A 16,630-nucleotide genomic window follows, 5' to 3' on the forward strand; every position below is an offset into this window, starting at 1 on the left:
TGATTGTGCAGGCGTCTGGACATGCACAATGGTGCTGCTAAGGTTAGCGTAGAACGTCTTGTGCTGTGAATATATTTATGCAGCAAACATAACAGTGCAACCGAGCGACGAACGTGCAATGGCGAAATAGAATGCTCTTGTTTTAATGTTGTTACGCTGCAATGAGTGCTATAATTGCGAGATATAAACCGGGCTGCTCTGTTTTGTATGGACTCTAGCAATGTGGTTAGGTAATCTTGGAAAGGGGACCAAGACTGAAGATGCAAATTCCAGCTGGGGGCGTACATAAGTGAAATAGGCCAGTTTACGGATGCTTGTTGGAGACTTTCGCAGATTACGACGGAGATAACCTAATGTTTTTGAGGCTTTCGCGCAAATAACACTAATGTGTGCCGACCATGAAAGATTGGGTCAATATTTCATGGCCTGAAACAATATTTTCTTTTTTTTTGTTACAGACAGAGTCAATTATAGCACCTTTGTTAGTACTGTACAAGGTTGTGAATTATATACATATATGGTTAGTGCTCTTTCTGTGCACTTACTGACACAGGATATAGGGTTGAGTTATTGGGTAACATATCGTCATATTTCTGTAGTTCTCATATAGTACATATTTTTCAGGTCACCTACAGTCATTTAATTGCCTACTAACTGAAATATATTAGATTTTTGTATTTAATAGCTTCTTGATCAATGGCACCCTATCTTTTCATTGCATCTATATGTAGCCCGTATACTTTACTCTATTGTATGATGCTTGTTGGTTGATATGATTATTTACTATTGATTTGATCAAATCTTGAATTTTTTGTGTATTTGAAATATTACCATATTATTTTTTTATTTTTTTTCACTGATGTGCTAGGATATCCCTATAGGTATTCTTTTTTCAGACCTTCAACTAGCCTTTGGCTATAGGTCCGACAAGTGTTGGTTATCTGCAAATATGTAGAGTATGAAATAAAGGCTCATTCAAACAAAGATTGGTGTGTGGTCGGGTGGGGCCTCATCAAGGGCTTCGGCTCGCCTATGCTTGCACCAGGAAGTCAACCCCTCTGAACAGTATCGGTGGCTGCCTGCAGCGTTGCTTGATGACGAGTGGAAATACGAGGCCCAGATGACGGAGCGGTACATTTTCAGAATATCACCCCTGTTGTTTGTGATTGCAATACGGTAATAGTTCCACAGCTCCTGTATTGTGCCATTTGTCAGCTTTTCTCCTCGTGGAAGTCGTGTTGGCAGTTTCCCAAGAGCAGTGCTAAGATGCTTGAAGACATGGTTAGTGCACTCCTCTTTGTCCACGACAACTTCACCGTATGCCTCAGCAACAGCGGTGTAACCTTTGCTGTCCTGATCACTGAGGAACTTGGTAAAGCGCAATGATGTTGTGTATGAGGGTTTCCTGCCCCATATGCGGAAAACTGCCTCAGTTTCCATGGCATGAAAGGGGCACTTCATATTTTTTTTTGCAGACAGGTCTATGGAATGCTTGCCATATTTCTTCCTCAGCCAGCAAGTGCTGCTGCCGGCTTCAGGCCAGGCTGTAATTCGACAGCACCTCAAAATCTAGGCACAAACCAGGGTCCACAGACACAGCAGTGTCTATGCCATTGTGGCTCTTGTGCCCTCTCTTTTGCCATGTGCCATTATACATGATAGCAACATCAGCACCATCCACTTTCTCTTTAGTTATCATCTTCGCCTTTGCCAGGTTTTCTTGCACAGTTTTGGTAGCTGCAGCATGGACTGTTTTGCCGATTACAATAAAAGTCTTGTGATGCATGGGCGTTGGTTGTGCAAGAATAGTGCAAAAACGTGACAGCTGTTCATGCCCGATGTCTATTGCATGCACAGTCACAACTAGCTTCACATTGATGGCAAATCTGTCGCGCGAGCTACTGCGTTGGTAGCTCCAGTTTTTACCGGCATCGATGGGCTCTCCTTCCGGCACAACACGTCGCGAACTATGCGTGGCAGAAGCCACCGACTCAGGACATTCACTGTTATCGCAGTACAGCTTGAGGAACGAAGAGAGGTGCTTGGGTTTACTTGCGGTGTTGCGGACGCGGGTACCATAAGGAAGCGGGCACGAGCAAAAGGCCAAAGTACTTCTCGCTCAGTTTCACCCACCCGCGAGTGCCAGTGGGGACCTGAACAGATTGAAGATGGCGGTCCCTAACCAGAAGACAACAAACACGCTCTCAGCTCTACGCATTTGGCAGTGGAACTGTTGTTCCTACCGTCCACGTTTTGCTACTTCGCAAAAATTTGTCAAGCAAGACCCACCGGACCTCATAGCACTGCAAGAAACAAATACACATAATGTGCGGCTACAAAGGGTACAACGCCCATGTCCGAACAAAGCGTTCAGCAATCCTCACAAGGAAGAATCTCATGGTACAGGAATTAGAACCAGTCAACACGCTTATCGAGCACACCGTAATAGAAGCAATACCGGAAAGGAAATCTTAAAAGAGACTCGTTGCAAGTGTGTACAGCCCGCCAGAAGACCAACTACCAGAATTCGACCTTATGGTTCGAGAACTGAAGAAACGCGCCGATGTCCATCAAGTTGTTATAATGGGAGAATTTAATGCCCTTCACACGGCTTGGGGCTACCATACCACAACAAAGAAAGGTGCTCAAGAACACGACACTGTTCAGCAGCACAGACTGTCTTTGTGGAACGATCCACTCCAGAAAAGAGTAGGGAATAGTGTTGCCAGAGACACAAACCCCAATCTCACGTTCACGTTAAATGTGTCTTGAGCAGAGTAAAGCTGTCTCCCAGAAACCTTGGGAAGCGACCACCACATCATCCAATTAACCGTAGCCCACACTCAGAAGCACAGGAGGATCGGCACGGCCCAAATAACAGAGTGGGGTTCATTTCGAGATGCTCTAAATGTTGAGACCACCATCGATGACGTAGATAATTGGGTGAGGAAGGTCCTCGACATTGCGGACCAACGCCAAAAGAATACAGCTGAATGAGGACACACCAGCCGTTGACACGCACCTCCTTCATCTCTGGGAAGAAAGATCTCTTCTCAAAAGATGGAAGGGGCAGAAGCTAAATAAGAAACTCAAGAAGAGAATTGAACACTCACTCACTGCATATTTCTGTGCTCACTGAAGAAGCACAGAAATATGCAGAGAGGTTAGGAAGACAAAACTGGTCTGAATTTTGCGACGCACTACAGGGAACTCTAAGCATTAAGAAAACGTGGCACATTCTTTACGATCTTCTCGACAACAGCTCTACAAGGACGGACCTTTGTAGGCTTATACACAACTACGCCGGATCAAAGAGGACCGGTACGATTGAATGTCGGCACGAAAATCTACACATACCCTGTATCATTGTAGTCATAAATATTGTAGAAACAAGGTTCAAAGTGTTACATTAAACATTTTTACTCCTTTATCTTTTTTTTTTTCTCATGTGACACGCTGGTATGATTTCGTGATAGTATTTGTGTTAGTATTTTTTTCTTCATGTATGTAACACGTTAGTTGTTTTTTGATAGCATTATCACATCCTTGAGTGTCTCTACTGTATGCCTTGTATATGGGGGCTTGGGCTTTCCTCAAGCTAATTGTTTCGCTTTTTGCTCAAGCTTACCCACACCTTCAGGATGTAAATCAAACTGATTTGATATGATTTGTTTTGACACCCTTTTGAGAGCTCTAGAAGAAGCTGTGTGGAGACGCAGCCATAATTATGACGGCACACGACAAAGCCTACAATAAAAAACCAAACCCCGAACTTGATAAACCATTTACGCTGGCTGAACTAGGTGCAGCGCTAGCTACACTCACTGAAAACACCAGGCCAGGGAAGGATCGCATAATGGACAAGCCTCTTCGCAACCTTCCGCAGCAGACCACCGAAGCCCTACTCCAGTATCTCAATGGTTGCTGGGAGAGTGGGGAAATACCGGCTACCTGGAAACATTCAGAGATTACTATGATCCCGAAGTCCAACAAGCCCCTCAGCATCAAGAACCTGCGCCCCATTTCTCTTAACTTGTGTGTAGGGAAACTATTTGAGCGCATGGTACACAACCGGCTAACCCTGTACCTCGAAGAGAAGGGATATTTTCCGAACACAATGTTCAGATTCAGGCAACACATATCAACGCAAGGCATCTTCCTTTTGCTTAAGGAAGACCTCATTGATCACCTGAGCACCAGAAGCAAATATTCAGTCGTAGCCATTGATATAAAGGGAGCTCTCGACCACGTCAGCCCCGACACTATCCTCTGCAACCTTGAACAACTAGACTGCAGGCCTCGGTTATAAGATTACGTGAAAAATTTCCTCATGCACCGCGTGGCCACAGTGGGAATTCACAACCTTCGCAACGACACTTGCCGACTACCGAGCAGAGGTACTCTGCAGGGTTCGGTCATTTCGCCGTTGTTTTTCAACACTGCATTGATCAAGTTACCCAGCCTCCTCGACGTTATACAAGACCTGTGACATGCCTTTTATGAAGACGACATTACGTTATGGACAAGAACCTCAAGTACTGGAACGCAAGAAATGTGCTTACAAGAAGCAATAGATATCATCGGGAGGTGCTTGAAAAAATGTGGTCTCGAATGTGCTCCCGAAAAGTCGAAACACCTCATCCTGAAGTGTAAAACGAGAGGGCGTTCAGCCACCTATATTGAACCTGATCCCAGCGTCACCCTCAACGGAAAGCCCATCAAGAAAGTGGTAACATTAGGAGTACTGGGGCTCCACATCCACAAAAATGGGTCAGGTGCGACCGCACTCCCTCAACTACAGCGCACGCCATCTCAACTCACGCATCTCGTCAGGCGAATCACGAACCATAGAAGTGGCCTTAAAAAGCAAGACAAGCTGCGCGTGAGGCAAGCTCTCCTCAGCAGTCGAATAACCTATGGCACTCCCTACTTCGCTCTGAAGAATGCAGAGGTAAAGAAGCTGAACATTATAATTCATAAAGCCACAAAAATCGCTTTAGTGCTCCCATTCGCGGCTGCCACTGTGAAACTACTGAAGATGGGCGTGCACAATACTTGGCAGGAACTAGCCGAAGAACACAGGGCTAGCCAGCTAGAATGGCTAATGCTCTCGCCCACTGGAAGATCAGTGCTACAATGGCTGAACTATAGGGAAACCTTTATAGGCCACACAGACACGGACCGAAAAGAACGGATTCCGCCAAACATGCGGGAATCTTTCTGTATTGCACGAATCCTGCGTAATATGCACCCCAAACATCACAAGGGAAAAAGGCAGGCACGAGTGAATGCTCTACGACGAAATCACAGCCAAGATCCGGACGCCAGATATACAGACGCAGCCAAGTATTCTGGTAGAGATGCCTACGCTTTGAGCCTCATTTATTCTCGGGGCATAGAGTTCGCATCTGCCACAGTCATCATCATCATGAGCCCAGAAATTGCAGAGGAGGCGGCGATTGCCGTAGCTACCACAACGTTCCTGGATGTAGCTGGGGTAGTTACAGATTCTCAAGCAGCCATGCAAAACTACAGCAAAGGTCATTTGTCTATCCAAGCTATCCAGATATTGAAGCGCCTAAGCACTCCAATGTTGTTCACCTTTGTGACATGGGAACGAAGCGGCTCACGCCGCGGCACGCGATTACGCCTACCAGGCTACCCCTTCTCGCTTCCTAGACGCCAGGACTGCGTCCGCGAACGCCTAGTCTGTACCTAGCACTTACTCTGCAATACTGCAACACCATAGGATGGCACGCAGATAGTATCCACCACCAAACTCGAAGCTCAACAAAGAGCACAGCCCCATACTGAGAAGACTGCAGAGCAGCACATACACACACGGCATACTAATGCACCGATTGTACCCAACGTTACATGAATATGTTTGCCCGATTTGCACCGTACCTGACACATTGGCCCACCTGATCCTCGAGTGTCCATGCAATATACATACAGACCTCTCGCCTCCGCCGAATACTTGCGATGCTGTTCAAGAAAACGAACACCTTCACAAAACGAGGAAGGCCAAGCTCGCCTTGGAGAATCTGGACCAACAACGACATCTCATCGCCAGGGCTAAGGAGACAGCGAAAGCCAGAGGGCTCCTGGAATGAGGAGACCTCCCATCTATGGTGGACGCAGAACCTACACCGCTACACCGTTTTGAAAAATAAACGTTTATTCCTCCTCCTCCCTCTTCTTGACAATGCTGGGAGAAACCAGGTCGCACGATATGGCAATACCAAATGACCCAAGCTTATGCACACTATTGAAGAGATCTTCTAAGCAGGGAACTTGTATTAGCAAGAAAGCACTCTTTTCTTCAGCTTCTTCTTGTGACGAGTGTAGTGCAACAGTGCGGCGGTGTTGGTGTGGTGTTCTCGGTGCAGTGTTGTGATAGTGTTGCTAGTGGTGCTAACTCGGTGATGTGATGCGACAATGGCACCACACAACGGACACGTGCACCACGAAAAGGACAATATTGGTGGGGCACAGCACATGGTGAGCGGACTAGGAAAATCGGACGAAAACTGTGAAGCTGGCACAGAGACACGGGAAAAGAAAGATTACGACGGGCTGGAAGCTGAGAAAGGGAGACCCAGAGAAGGCATAGGGTCACAACGCTGGTGTCAGGGTCCGTGCTCCCTGCTTTCATAGTCGAGCCCTGACGGCGTCGGAGGGTCTTCGGAGCCAGCCATTTGTGGTTCCTGTTGCCGCTTGCTTCACCCGTCCTGACCAAGAGCCTGCTGCCAGCCTCTGTGTGACATATGTGGGCAAGGAGGCCGCCAGGCGTCCGTGCCTAAAGACACCTTAGTCAGCAATGCCTTCCTGCCTCCTCGTCTGCTCCACGAGTGGCTGTGCCTCTGACTCGATGTGTAAGCAACGACTGCGCCATCTTAGCCAACATAACAACCGGTGGTGACTGTTTTTTTTTTTTTTTTTTAAATAAGTCTTGTGGTGCCAGTTGCAGCAGCATCGTTGTAGACTTAGCTTGTGGTGCATTCGATTGGGCATTTTCGAGCGCTCTGACAAGTGGCTGCACCTTTGGATGGTAGAATTCGAGCGCTCAGGCTACCTTCGGTAGGTTCTTTCAGAGCGTCGGCCTCTGACTAGGAGTGCTTCTGACCACTCTGACTTCGAAGTAAGAGCGCAGCGTGATCTGACCAGGAGGACCGATCATGTGACCCAAGCCGGCCAATCCCGTAGCTGCAGGCAGGTGAACCAGGTAAGGAGCGCGAGCGTGCATTTCGAAAGGGGGCATCGCCAGGTGCGTAATACTTAGTGCACGTGCATTAACAGTGACGTTTTTGAGTGTGTGTGGGAAAAATTCACATCTATGAAGCCACAAATGCACCATGTCAATAACGAGCTGGCTAGCAATGGCTGAGGAAATGTCAATGCTGCTGTTACAGCAGCTCGCAAACAGCCTTGCGATTTGCCTTGAAGATAGCAGCTCAAATGACGATGAATGCAAGATTTATGTACTGAGCTCAGAAGGCTGTTGCTACATCTAGACATGTCAGAGAGAGCGGGAAAGAATATAAATAAGGTCAGACATGTGAGAGATGTTTACTGAACTGATCGGCACCATTTCTTGACACGGCGCAGCAATGTTTACCTGGCAGCTTCCAGCGCTGGCTGCACGGTGGCGCAAGTGTCCTGCTCCGAGCGCTCCGAGATCGGCGATATATTCGATTGGTGCGCTGCCTCTCGCACTAATGTTGTGAGCTGCCTTGGCATTTGGCAACTCCGAGCCAGAGGACCGGAGTAGCCAATCAAATATGCCGTTATTTACTACATTTTCTGGTTGCTTGTATTTTTTCTATCTCTTTTTCCTGTGTGTGACAAAGTTATATTTTTTGTGCGTTGTTTGAAAATGGCTAAGTTTTTTTCGTCCAAAGCCTTAACTCTATTAAAATGATCTACAGAACATTAAATCTGCATAACACTCCTGTATAGAATGTCACACCTCGAGGAACTTCGTGCTGGAGTGCTTGGTGGTGGCACGGTTGCCGTTTTGTTTGGCAAACTTTGCAACAGTGAGCTTAAATTTCGTGGCTCATCACAAGGGAACAATAAAAGCGCAACTATAGATGTATGGCAAAGCCTACACTTATGAAATCAACCAAGAGTGCATTGCAGCCATTCGAGCGTGGACGCAGACAAACAGGAGATAAGTCAAGGAGCTTTTTTTTTTAAATAGGTCAGATACAATACCGATACTAGCTCAAATAGCGCTCTGTTGGTACATATATACTTTAATATTTCTTGTGAAAACATTACTAATAAATAATTATTATTAAGTCTTACGAGTACTTGACACCCTGCCGGCCTAGATTCATTATGTCGCCAAGTTTGGCAGGCAACCTTGGATGTGCTTAGATTATAAACACTCACGAGCGCTGCTCAGCAGTCAGTAGTGGTTACTCTGCCAAGCGTGTGGTGTCGTCCTTGCTAGAGAACGGCGCCTCGGCCCTCCCTCTCGTCCACGGTCTTCAGGGCAGATCGTGACACTGGCGACGAGTTCAGTCGACGAGTTGACCCACACCATCGAGAGCGGCAAAACATCACTCCCCGCAACCGATACCGTGCCGCTGTATGGAAGGCTTGAGCTGTTCGAGGGGGACAGGTCTGTCTGGCCCATCAATGAGGAGCAAGTTCACTCGTTTTTCCACACTAATGACACGCCCGAGGAGAAACAATGGGACATTTTCCTGGCAAGTTGCGGAACCCAAGTCATTAGTCTTCTGCTCTACCTTTTAAAATTGGCTACACCATATACCAAGACGCTCAGCGAGTCGATTACTACACTGCGCTCGCACTTCAGCCAGCATCGTCCTTGCTAATGGGGCATTTCCGCTTCAACAACCGGAGCCCCCGGGAAGAAGAGAGCCTCGGGCAGTTCGTCACTGCGCTACGAGGTTTGGCGAGTACCTGCAATTTCGGGGACCAGCTGGGCTCACTTCAACGAGACTGTTTCGTCAGCGGTATAAACAACTATAAAGACTCATCTCCTGGAACTTCCCGACCCCTTGCTGGACGACGTGGTGAAAGCAGCACTGGCAATGGACGTGGCGACAAAAGACGCTGGCGAGTCAACAGGAGCAGCAGTCGACTTTGCGCGTGGAACGTCATCAGAAGCAGCGGTCAACAAGATGGTGGCAAGGGGCAGTAGATGCAGTCGCTGCGGTGACGCCCATTCCCCCTCACAGTGCCAGTTCGTACATTAGCAGCGCTTCATGTGCGGAGGTGCCTCTTGACGGGAAGAGTACCAGAGTCTTGGAAGAATGCTAACATCATCTTAATTCATGAGAAAGGAGATGACAAGGACTTGAAGAATTACAGGCCGATGAGCTTGCTCTCCGTAGTATACAAGCTGTTTACAAAGATAATTGCTAATAGAGTAAAGAAAACATTAGAATTTGATCAACCAAAGGAACAAGCAGGATTTCGAACAGGCTATTCAACAATCGACCACATTCATACTATCAAACAGGTAATAGAGAAATGGTCACAATATAGCCAACCACTATACATAGCCTTCATAGATTACGAGAAGGCGTTTGATTCAGTAGAAAAATCAGCAGTCATGCAGACACTGCGGAATCAGGGCATTGATGAAGTATATATAAACATCCTGCAAGAAATATACAGAGGATCAACTGCTACCATATTGCTTCATAAAGAAAGCAACAGGATACCAATCAAAAAGGGTGTAAGACAGGGGGATACAATCTCCCCAATGCTAATTACCACTTGCTTACAGGAGGTTTTCAGAGGCCTAGAATGGGAACAGTTAAGCATAAGTGTTAATGGAGAGTACCTTAGTAACTTGCGCTTCGCCGAAGACATTGCATTGCTGAGTAATTCAGGGGACGAATTGCAACTCATGATTACGGAGTTAGACAAAGAGAGCAGAAAGGTGGGTTTTAAAATTAATCTGCAGAAAATGAAAGTAATGTACAACAACCTCGGAAGAGAGCAGCACTTCGAGATAGGTAATAGTGCACTTCAAGATGTAAAAGACTATGTCTACTTAGAGCAGGTAATAACCGTAGAGCCGAGCCACGAGATTAAAGTAACTAGAAGAATAAGAATGGAGTGGAGCACATTTGGCAAGCACTCTCAAATCATGACAGGTAGATTGCCATTACCCCTCAAGAGGAAGGTATATAACAGCTGCATCTTGCCGGTACTTTGCTATGGAGCAGAAACCTGGAGACTTACAAAGAGGGTTCAGCTTAGATTGAGAACGACGCAGTGAGCAATGGAAAAAAAAATGGTAGGTGTAAACTTAAAAGACAAGAAGAGAGCTGAGTGGATTAGGGAACAAACAGGGGTTAAGGATATCATAGTTGAAATCAAGAAGAGGAAAAGGACATGGGCCGAGCATGTAGCGCGTAGACAGGGCAACCGCTGGTCATTAAGGGTAACTGACTGGATTCCCGTAGAAGGCAAGCGGGTTAGGGGGAGACAGAAGGTTAGGTGGGCAGATGAGATTAAGAAGTTTGCGGGTATGAATTGGCAGCAGCAAGTACAGGATCGAATTGACTGGCGGAACATGGGAGAGGCCTTTGTCCTACAGTGGACGTAGTCAGGCTGATGATGATGATGATGATGATGATGTGCAGAGAAACTGGGCACCTTGCACGAGTATGCCGAATGGGGAAGCAGAACAGCGGACTACAGCAGCAGCCTGGATCAAGCCCAGGTTCCACACCAGCCCGCGGTCAGGGTAGGCACCGCAACTGGCGGCGGGGAAAGTCTGGCAGCAGGCTCGGGTTCCTCCGCAGCCAGGCTCAACGTCGCAACAGAGGACCTGCCTATTTTCGACATGTGGCACCCAAGCCTTGACCCGTCGTCTGTGCCGCCATACGTACTAACCGTAGAAATTTGCGGGCGCCCCATTTCTATGGAACTGGACACGTGGGCCAGTGTGTCGGTCATGGCTGGCAAACTTTTCAGAAGGAAGCTCCTCAGAGTGGCCGTCGAGGCTTCAGGCGTCATGCTGAGGAGTTACTCGGGAGAGCTTTCGCAGGTCCAAGGCCAGGCCCAGATCAGCGTTCATTTTGGCAACAGGGACGCAACCCTTCCTCTGTATTTGATCACGGGTTCGTCACCGATGCTGCTCGACAGGAATTAAATTTGCACACTGTGTCTTCGGCTGCCAGAAGGCCAGGATGCAGCCCTACATGGTGTACAAGAAAACCCGAGCCTTCTAACAGTTCGAATCACTCTTCAAGCCAGGGATGGGCACATCCGCCAGTATGACTGCTGGAATCCATGCACCCGAGGGATTGCGGCCTCAGTTTTTCAAGCCTCGCCCGCTGCCGTTCGCATTTAAGGACGGGGTCACCCAGGAGCTGCAACTGTTAGAACGAGAAGGCATCCTGGTACCAGTCAAGACTGTGGAGTGAGCCACTACCATCGTTCCAGTTCCCAAGCAAGACGGCAATGTCAGAATCTGTGGGGATTTCAAGGTTACAATCAACCCTGTCGCTACCGTGGAGAAGTACCCCCTGCCTCGGATTGAAGATTTCTGGTAGGCTATGTCTGGTGGCCAGAATTTCATTAAGCTCAACCTCAGAGACGCGTACCAGTAGTTGGTGCTCCAGGAGGCCTCACAGAAGTACGTCACGATATCAACAACTATGAAGCTTTTTCAATATATGCGTTTACCATTAGGCCTGGCCTTGGCACCAGCCATCTTTTAGAGAGAGATGGACAACATCTTCAGGGGCCAGTGTACTTGGACGATATCCTCGTCACCGGTATTGACGATGGAGACCACATGCAGAATCTGCACAACGTTCTGGCCCGACTTCAGGATGCAGGTCTCAAGCTCAAGCGGGAAAAGTGCATGTTCATGGTTCCCAGTGTAGAATACCTGGGACACCTCATCTCCCAGGCCGGCCTGACTCCGCCCCCCTCCCCCCCAAAAGTTGGGGCTGTTCTGAAGGTGCCGAAGCCCCGAAACAAGAAATAGCTGCAAAGCTACCTTGGCCTCATCAATTTCTACAGGAGGTTCCTGTCCAACCTATCTGTGCATCTGTAGTCACTGCACATTCTGCTTCGAGATGGCCAGCATTGGGCGTGAAAGGAGCAGGATGTGGCCTTTGAGCACAGTAAACAGCTAATCACCAAGGCACTGGTGCTAGTGCACTTCGATCCAGCCAAGCCTATTGCCCTTACTGTAGATGCATCTCCATACAGTGTAGGAGCCGTCCTAGCGCACAAAGATAAGGATGGCCAAGAACGCCCGGTGTCGTTTGCTTCTCGTCATCTTCACATGGCAGAGCAACATTACAGCGAGCTTTTTTCACCAGTACCTGTGGGGCCGAAAGTTCGAGGCAGTCACGGACCACCACTTCTGGGGCTATTGGGGCCAGACAAGGCGGTCTCAGTGCAGGCATCACCTTGAGTAGTATGATGGGCCTTGAAGCTGGCGACCTACAGCTACCAGTTGGTGTATCGTTCAGGAAAAGACCTGGGGCCTGCTGATGCCCTAAGCCAGTTGCTGCTGCCAGAGATGCCTGCTGCTGTTACAGAGCCAGCTGAAGTGCAGTAGTTGGTGCAGCAACCCTACAGCCACTAGGCCGCTGAGCTGAGCCTGGAGCAGGGCTGCCTACCTTTGGGTTCCAGGGTGGTGATCCCACAAAGTCTCCAGTCCAGGGTCCTGCAGTTGCTGAACGCGGGGCATTCTGGCGTGGAAAAGACAATGATGGTGGCCAGGTCCCTCATTTGGTGGCCTGGACTGGACCAGGACATCGCTCACCTGATGCAGAGCTGCCAAGTCTGCCAGGAACATCAACGGGCTTCGCATCATGTGGAGATCACCGCATGGCCATTCCCACAAAGGTCCTGATCCCACCTTCACGTGAATTTTGGGGTCCCCTTCAAGGGCCACTACTTCCTGGTGATGGTCGACGCATTTTTAAAGTGGGTGGAGGTTATACCTGTCACCACTTTATCAGCAGGTGCGACCATTGCATCACTGCGGCAGATCTTTACAGCCCAGGGGCTGCCGGGCATCATAGTCTTCGATAACGAGCCCGATCTCACCAGCGCAGTATATCTGGCCTGGCTGACAAAGAACAGAATCTGCCGAATGATGGTTCCTCCTAACCACCTTGCTTCAAACGGTGCCGCTGAGCGGGTGGTGCAGACTACACTCAAACCTCGTTATAACTAAGTTGAAGGGGAGCCACAATTATTTTGTTATATCTATCTATTATTTCAGTATATCGATTATCAGTTTCATGTCAATGTATGCTCAGATGGGCGCACACCTATAAGCACGCAAAGAAGGAAACGGCCTCGCAGCCCGATCTACCGCTACACGACCATGCGTGCGACGGAAAATAAACAGTCGAATCTCATTAATTCGAACATGCTTAATTCGAACTCACGCTGTGGTCTGTCAAAGCTATGTGTATTGCAATGGGCGAAAACGCCCTGTAATTCGAACGCGCAAGCACTTACGACGGTTAATTCGAACATACCGTGCTCCGAAAATGTTCTCAGCACCACGCTCAATCCCGTCGTGGCACCTCTCAATGCTGCGCCCAAAGAAGAAAAAGAATAAAAGGAAAGCAAAGACTGTGGTGGATTGTTTGCTCTCTCAAATGTCGGTCTGCAACACGCCTGTGTCACACTTCTCGCTTTTCCGTCTTTGCATGCAGAGATCCTTCTTATTTCAAGGCCGCGCCCGGAGAGAGGGGAAAAAATAATAAATCTGATGCAGAGAGTTGGCTCTCTCTCTCATGCCGATCTGCTTCTCTCCGCATGGAGACGCTCCTCTTTTCTCGGTGCAGAGGGTAGCAGTGGAGACGTAGTCGTTGCCGTTATCTTTAGAAAGCATTGGTGCTGGACTTAACCACGCGCTACTATGCTTTACAAACTGCGTGCAAAATTGATTGACTCGCTGCAAGGCAAACGTGTGCAGACATGCATCACCGATTACTTTAATTAATGATGGATGTCCTTTGATTTGTGAATAAATGTAAGTCTTTTGAAGCTTCCCCGTCATGTTTTCTCAAGTGGTAGAGAAATCGCTTTGCATCATGGCGCCACTTCTCGGTCATGTGACCTGCTGAGTGCTTCCTCGAAAATATTAAAAAATAAAAACAAGACTGTTATCGTAAAATAATATTGTCGCCGAGCTAGCAAATAGGTGCTACAACACACAGGAATGAAGATACAAAACTCCGTGCAAAATGGCTAACACCACAGCAAACAACTTCATTGTCTTTATTCAAGAGGCTGGCCACTATAGTTGCTAGCATACCTCGCCTCATTTCCACCGGCAGGAGCGACCATCCCGGTCGATTGACTCAGGTGCCAGAGATGGCTATGGAAAAAGACGGCAGTGTGAAGTAAGAAAAATAACAACCGTAACATTGCACATAATGAAGAGGAGTTTAAAGTATCTATTATCACACGTATGCATGATATGGTTTCATCCGTACTACCGTATTTACTCGCATAATCCTCGCACTTTTTTTGCCGGAAAACTGATGCAAAGTGGGGGAGTGCGAGAATTACGCGGGAAAAACTTTCGCCGGAAACATAGAGAGCGAGAAAGAAATCGAAGTGGCCGCAAATCGGGTTTCTCACACTAGCAACTTACAGCAAGCTTTAAGAAGTACTAATTAGAACTTACCTCAACAATAAAAACAGAGGTTCAACACAAAACAAGATTTATTTGAGACACAAAAAGTGGAAGCAAACAGTCGAGAATTAGAATACTACACACAAAGCTTGCTGGCGTTGCGGGCGTAGCGGTAGCATTCGTCGCTCAACAGAAGCCCTCAAAAGGTAAGCGTAGGACGTCAGTATTGGGCTGATGGCTATTTAACAGAATCGTCCGCAGTTTCCTTCTGAAGAAATAAAGTTTACCATCAATCTCTGTTTTAGGCACATGGCAGGCCCAACGCGTCTTGGTGGCTTTCAGCTGCCGTCACCAGTAGCGAACACAAAACTCGTAGACCCCGAAGGGCCTACCGGCGGCCCTGTTGCTGTTGTTTAGTGCATGATCTATCACTTGCAACTTGAAGCAGCCGTGTAGCTTCAGTATCGCCCCATAACCTGCCAAGATTACTCACACAACAAACAAAACACGCCGCAACGCACACTGACCACTTCGGCTTGGCTTGGATTGGATCGAATCTCCGTGCAATAGTACGCTTGATGTTGAAGAGATGGCGCCAGATGGCGTGCGCTATCATCATCAGTGGCTGGAACGAGCAGACGACATTATTGCGGCAGTTTTCGGGGGTGCGATAATTACTCGAGGAAAAAAAATTGTATTTTTCTTGGGCGATGTGGGGGGAGCGAGAATTATGAGAGTGCGAGGATTACGCAAGTAAATACGGTATATGGACAAACGTGGCATGGGCATGTCATGTAGTTGGCTCAAACAGATATCCGAGCTTTGGGGCACCACCTTGTAATTCACGTCACTGAGGCAGTGCACAGCTTTGTAAGGGCCAAAGTAGCCCAAGATGCCACAAATTGGGAAAAGGTGAAATGTTGATGCTTGAGTTGAGTTAATTTGTAGAGTGTTCCCATGCAGAGATATTCTTTCTCAATGCAGGTAGTTGTATTTTTCAACATCTGCATCACGAGTTTTAAGGAAGGCCCAAAACGTCTCGGACTGTCCGATTCACACGCACCGTCACTGATTGGCCACATCTCTGTGCGGCTGCCACACCGCATCACCAGAAAGGGTCCCACATCGAACGAAAAATCAAGCTTTACGTGTGCAAACAAAACTGTTCGCAAACAGCCGTTCATGAACAGCGAACTATTACCGTAGCTGCACCATCATTCAAACGACACTGCATCTGCACTCTAATGTGGCTATGCACACTTAAGGAAAAATGAGACAAAGTAGGCAACATGGTGGCAAAGACAATATCTACTGCTTTTGGCACACATAGATAGTGGGACTTGTGCAAGAACAATGTAGTGGTATGTAATGCAGCTTAGATTAGAACTTTTGAGCACATTTTGCAGCATGCCGACCTCGCACCAGCAGAAAACATGTGGAGCAATGCCCTCTCAATTTTCGTTGTTGCAGGATTGCTAATTAGCAGCATTTACAAGTCAAGAAAGGTGAAACACATTATAGGCATTTGACGGGCCAGAGTTTGCTTTGTTCTTGCGATAATTGTGTTACTGCAAGATTTTGTTATTGCCGGTTTTCAATGTGCACAGTTCTCGTCTGGCTGTCCTTCTTTCTTCCTTGAAATAAAATAGCTTCAATAAATGTTCTACTTCCGAAGCAATTTGAAATGCTCAAACGTCTGTCCTTCATTTATGTCGAGAATGGGACCTTCAGCAGTGAAACATCTGAGTTTTTACAAACAACAATGGTGACGCATTTCTATTCAGAGGACAATGAAATGTAGCAACAAGGAATAAACTTGATTTAAGATCTGTGCCAGAAATGGCTGATTGTCGACACATCCACGATAGAGAGAGCATTCGTTATTGGAAAATTATGTCAGTGACCAGCATACCTATATGGGCCACATTTTTGTACGCTGTTGCGAAGCTGCCACCACTGTTGCGACGCGCACCTCCGACGACGTTACGAAGGGCGCTACGAATCTCACCGCTGCAA

General features: G+C 47.6%; 1 protein-coding gene across 2 annotated transcripts in view; it reads right to left on the bottom strand.

Moving 5' to 3' along the window:
* The window catches only part of LOC119169175 (spliceosome-associated protein CWC27 homolog), a 199,570-nt gene that overhangs the window by 14,757 nt on the left and 168,183 nt on the right, over positions 1–16,630 (bottom strand). The window contains exon 11 of one of the 2 annotated variants that reach the window (XM_075886293.1): positions 14,291–14,353. The exons of the other annotated variant lie outside the window; for it this stretch is intronic. Coding sequence (XP_075742408.1) covers positions 14,291–14,353 — 63 coding nt within the window. The remainder of the gene's footprint in view (positions 1–14,290; positions 14,354–16,630) is intronic. 2 annotated transcript variants of the gene reach the window in all.

Source organism: Rhipicephalus microplus, chromosome 2, assembly GCF_043290135.1.
Source record: "Rhipicephalus microplus isolate Deutch F79 chromosome 2, USDA_Rmic, whole genome shotgun sequence".
Taxonomy (NCBI): domain Eukaryota; kingdom Metazoa; phylum Arthropoda; class Arachnida; order Ixodida; family Ixodidae; genus Rhipicephalus; species Rhipicephalus microplus.